Source organism: Parasteatoda tepidariorum, chromosome 3, assembly GCF_043381705.1.
Source record: "Parasteatoda tepidariorum isolate YZ-2023 chromosome 3, CAS_Ptep_4.0, whole genome shotgun sequence".
In the NCBI taxonomy this organism is placed as follows: Eukaryota; Metazoa; Arthropoda; class Arachnida; order Araneae; family Theridiidae; genus Parasteatoda; species Parasteatoda tepidariorum.
In genome coordinates, this window is record NC_092206.1 from 10,311,488 (window position 1) to 10,316,833 (window position 5,346).

General features: G+C 34.0%; 1 protein-coding gene across 1 annotated transcript in view; it reads right to left on the reverse strand.

Moving 5' to 3' along the window:
• Nucleotides 1-5,346, reverse strand: part of LOC107453521 (choline/ethanolamine transporter flvcr2a) — a gene marked incomplete in the record, with an annotated part of 26,886 nt that overhangs the window by 19,146 nt on the left and 2,394 nt on the right. Inside the window, 1 exon segment of the mRNA XM_071178318.1 lies at nt 2,619-3,034. Coding sequence (XP_071034419.1) covers nt 2,619-3,033 — 415 coding nt within the window.

Sequence of the window (5,346 nt, forward strand, 5' to 3'; positions counted from 1 at the left end):
TATCATTAAATTTTGTAAAACTATTTCTCGGGCATTAGCGCAGTGGACTGATCGTTAAGACACGGTTCCCAGCGGATCACCGAAGTCAAGCATCACTGGCTGCAGTCAGTGTGCGGGTGGAGGACCACTTGGATCAGTCTGCGTAGTGACCGAGGGTGTGCAGTATTGGTGCTCGTTAAACTGTGCTACCGTAAAGTGCTCAACTTCACGCGCAGGTCGTCGGGCTACCGAAGCGGGGGTGCCATCCCCTCCGCAGAGGATCAAAATTGTGATGGCATGTCTTCGGATGATCCTCCGGGATGTTTCCCAGACCGTCGCCAATAGCCTATTGTGCAGCTCTAATGCGACGTAAATTAACAACAATCTCGGTCATTAGGTTTTAACTCTTATAAGAATAGACATATTTTTTTCTGTTTATGTACAAATATTTTTCCGATGTGTTTTGGATGTTCCTTCTCTAAAAAAAAGAGATACCATTTTGTTTTCTTTTGCATAAGGAAGAATATCAAAGATTTTTTTTTTTAAATTTAATTAGTCACAATAAAGAAGGAGTGTTACAATGCTACACGCTACATTAAAGGCATCTCCAGAGTAACTGAATGACTGTTCATATAGAAGTCGCAGGTGTTCATCTCATACAGCAACGCCCCCTATAGTTCGTTGCGATCGCGAATTTCGTCTCCCTAATTTGAAGTTTTTTTAATGTACTGCTATTATTATACTTTTAATACAAGAGTTTAAAACTTAGATAATTGTAGTTTTCTTCTTATTGTTATTATATTATAATTCTGCCCTACATTTTAACATAAAGTTATTTAGAAAGGTAGTCTAATCTTATTAACCGTTTTATAAAGTTTGTTTTTGTGCAAATAACATTAATATACTGCCATAAATTACAGTTAAGGAGATCTGTTAAAGGATTTAGAACTTAATGGTAAGCTAGCTTCACGCACAATGAGATGCAAAGCAAGAATGGAATTTAATATATTCACCCATTTGGTAAGCTAAAATATCTAAAAAAAATAGTGCGTGGAGTCTCTCCGCGCGGAAGAAGTTAAACTTCGTAACCTGCAACGTTAATTGTAGAAGAATCAACAGTCGTAAAAGGATCACTAGTTCTATTCAACGACTCTTTTGCCTGCTCCGTTCGCTTCCGTGCTCTGTAATCACGGTAATATTGTGAATTTTTTCCTCGTGGACCTCTTGAAACAGTGGAAGTGCTTGTGGTTGAATCATCATCTCGCCATGGAAAATGTATTTGGATTAATAATGCATGCGAATGCGTCATAATGTAATTTCAAAATGATTTCCCGACCAATAAAAATGTAGCGTTGAACGTTTAACGCAACCTTGTTGGAATTCGCATAAGAAGTATAACTTCAATATGGTTTTGAACTTACAAAATTTATTTGATCAATATAATGTTATAACAATATAAATGTTGTTTTAAAAAATGATTGCTTAGAAAAATTACTTCTGTTCACCAATAAATCTAAATTTTTATAATGATAAAAAATTCTATTTGGACGATAATAATATAGATAATAATATTTGTATAATAATATTTGATCTAATAGATAATGATATTTGGACGTGGGAAGTGGAAGCAAAGACGTAAGCAAACAGAATTCCTTTTAGTAGAATGTTAAGTGGATAGTTTTAAATTTAGTAGAAAAACTGTTTTCTGCCAAGAAACAACACTTATTGCAAGCATCGGGGTTGGTGAGCGGCAGCGAGCAGGGGACTGAGCCCCCTAGTAAGCAAATGAGAGTAAATATCAGACTGTCCCTTATAAACTGTTAGCAACTCATATTGGTAACAATTTAAAACTCAACATAGATAAAACGAATTATGTGATTTCTATTAATAATATATATCATAAGTAACCTAATAAGTAATAGTATATCATAAGAAGCACTTAATTAATAATAAGTATATCATAAGTAACACTTGTAAATTGAAATTAGCATGTGATTTTAAACCAAACGAAAAGTCCACTTCAATAATTTATTTGTGTAAGAGATTTTAACTTGAAATGGAAATCTCGTTTCATATAACTACAGTGCCAACCTATGCCATATTCTTAGACGCACTGTAAGATTCTATGTAAAATCTTAATCATCAGGTTATACTATACAGCTTTAGTGTTTTTACGTGGCTGAAACAAGTTTGCACTTGTTTATGTTCGTACATCAATGGGTTAACATTGTAATGCAATACGTTAGAAATAAATGCAAATAGGAAGTATATAAAAAATCTCCTGAATTAAAACCCATTATATGTATGTTTAAATAAAAAAGTATCGCCTATGAAATCGTGCAAAACATATCATTATTAAAAAGCTACAGTGTGTCTAATAATTTAATCTAATTATTGCGTTTTAATAATAGAATACCTTATACAATAAATATTCTATATTTATATAATATGTCCTTGAATTTGTCTAATCGTGGAATTTATATTATATATTTTCTAATTTAACCCATTGATACACGAACGTACACAAGTGCCAACCGCGTAAAAAAAACAACAATAAAGCTGTATAGTATTACCTGATAATTAAGATTTACCATAGAATCTTACAGTGCGTCTAATAATCAAAGATAACGCAAACTCACCGGCAAAGTTTAAAAGGGCACCAATAATCAACGTTATTTTCAATCCTTTCTTGTCCATCAGAAGCATTACAGGAAATACCAGAGGCAAAAACGCTACCATGAAAGTCTCTGACGTCCAGTTAACAGAGTCCAGACTTGTGTCATAGTGGCAAGCGATGACATCGGCTATGACTGTGTACATGAACTGGGGGACGCCATTCATTGCTGAACACAATGCAAATATGAACATCATGACAAATCTTCTCTTGAACAGTTTTACGGACTCAGCCCATATGGATGGTCTGTGAACTTTGCTTGCGTGCGCATTAGTTTCAGTGTCACAGTGTGCGTCTTGATGCTTGTTGTTGAGATTAGATGTGAAAGAACTTTCTCTGATGTTGTTTTCTGATGAGTTCACTGCATAATGTGTATTCATCCTGAAATAATAAGGAGTATATTGTTATAGAAATAAGATGGAGGAAAACACATTTTATTATAATTAACCGTCTGGGGTGTTATGTAGTAGGCCCCCTCGTGCACCGTTGGTAACGCCAAATCTACTACAACTTGCAGCGTGCAGGCCGGTATTTAGAATTTTTCTTTTTCACGTTTGCTTCATTGGAATGCTAGTAGTTTAACTCAATAAAAAAAATAATTAAGCATCCCTCCTTTCTTAAATTTCATTAAAAATCCAGAGAACAAAACTGGAATTAAATCAGTTAAGTTCTTGTTCAAACGCTGAAATTGAAGAAAAAACTTCTGTTTAATTCAATCAAGTTTCTTGTTTAGGAAGGAAATGCAGTAGAAAATACTATGAAACTATGCATTGCTTTAAAAAGATTTTTTCCTACATTCCAACGCTTTGCTATTTACTTCATAGGTACAGATGAGCCATATGTGGTTTAAGATATCTTAATAGCTCAAACTTACGTACCTTAAGCACTGAGAACAGATAGAGCATCAGCCTAATCTAACGACCTAAGTAGTGTGGGGGGAAAAATAACATTTTGTCCTGTCAACTATTGCCTTTTTTTGTTCAATTCAAATTACTACTTTCACCAACATTTTTCAAATCGGTATTAACGTTAGCCCTAAACTGTATCAACTTCAAACTGTTTGCCCTAACTGTATCAGTCAAGTTTCTTGTTTAGAAATGAAATGCAGTAGAAAATGACTATTTATTTTTCCCTGTGCATTTCTTTAAAGGGGGACTTTTTCATCTATTTCAACGTATTGTTATTTACATAATAGGGCGGTTAAGTCAAAGACGGTTTAGGATATCTTAATAGCTCAAACTCGTGTACCTTAAGAAGTGAGCACAACAAATGTAACATCAGTCTGCTCTAAAATAGTGTGGGGGAAAAATAACATTTTGTCCTATCGACTATTGCCTTTTTTTGTTCAATTCAAATTACTTTCACCAAAGATTTTCTAATCGGTATTAACGTTGGCCCTAAACTGTTCAGTTTTGCTCATTGAGAATTTTTGAAACTAATTTCTATTATGCTTGATGCACCCGTTACAAACGTGAAAATAATTGTTCTCTACTATGTTTGTAAATTCAACGTTGCTCGTCTAATCAATGACTTGGTGAATTCGTTTGTCAGAAACATCGATTCTCTTTTAGTAGAGTCGGTGGAAATTCGTTACGTAATCAAATAAAATTCCAGTCAGTATTGTTTCTTTCGTATAATTATGAACTTTCGATTTGACTCTCCATTATCTACCAGAAGGAACCTCACTACAGAATCGAGTTAACATGTCTTATATATAAGTGGATTTATGTTTAATAATGGTAGTGGTAGTTACGCCACAATACTTCCCCACCAGAATTTTACTAGGGATAGAATTCGATGAACGGATACCTCTAATTGTCGTATTTTCGTAAGACCGGGAGAGCTGTATTAAGTTCACCAAGTTTTGAGATCTTGTGGTAAGAACTGTATTAAGTTCGCCGAGTTTTGAGCGTTTATCGTGAGAGCTGTATTACGTTTACGGTTGGATGTCTGGTTGCTCCTGTGTTGCTAATAGCAGTTGAGTGTGGGCAGGATGCCGTTAAGTATAAATGAGACTGAAAAGGAACATCGTGAGCAGGATAATGAAGCAGACAAAAATAGCAAGTCAACTGTTTTATGCGGACCATCTATCGAAGTAGGCACTTTAATATCACGTATGGAGGTCACCAATGTGGAGTAAGAGCTGACGACTATGCCGTTCTTCATCTGCCAGAAGGTATCTCAAGATAGAATCGAGTTAACATGTCTTATATATACTAGTGAATATGATGTTTAATAATAGTAGTGGTAGCTACAGCACAGTATTTTAGCGAACTTTAAGCAAAATATACGTTTATACTTCAAATTTAAAAAACAAATATTTAACTAGTATAACCTGCTAGATAATATGATAAACATCTATTTCATGCCTAGAACCACAGGTGTAAAATATATATTAATCAGTGTTTGAAAATTCTTACTAATTTTACATGTTCTGGAGGGGATGCTATTCAATAAAATGCACGTCTGAATGGAATTTTTAAATACCCGAACATCTATCTATATTATATAAAACGCTAATACGTACGTATGTATGTATGTATGTATGTATGTATGTATGTATGTATGTATGTATGTATGTATGTATGTATGTATGTATGTATGTATGTATGTATGTATGTATGTATGTATGTATGTATGTATGTATGTATGTATGTATGTATGTATGTATGTATGTATGTATGTATGTATGT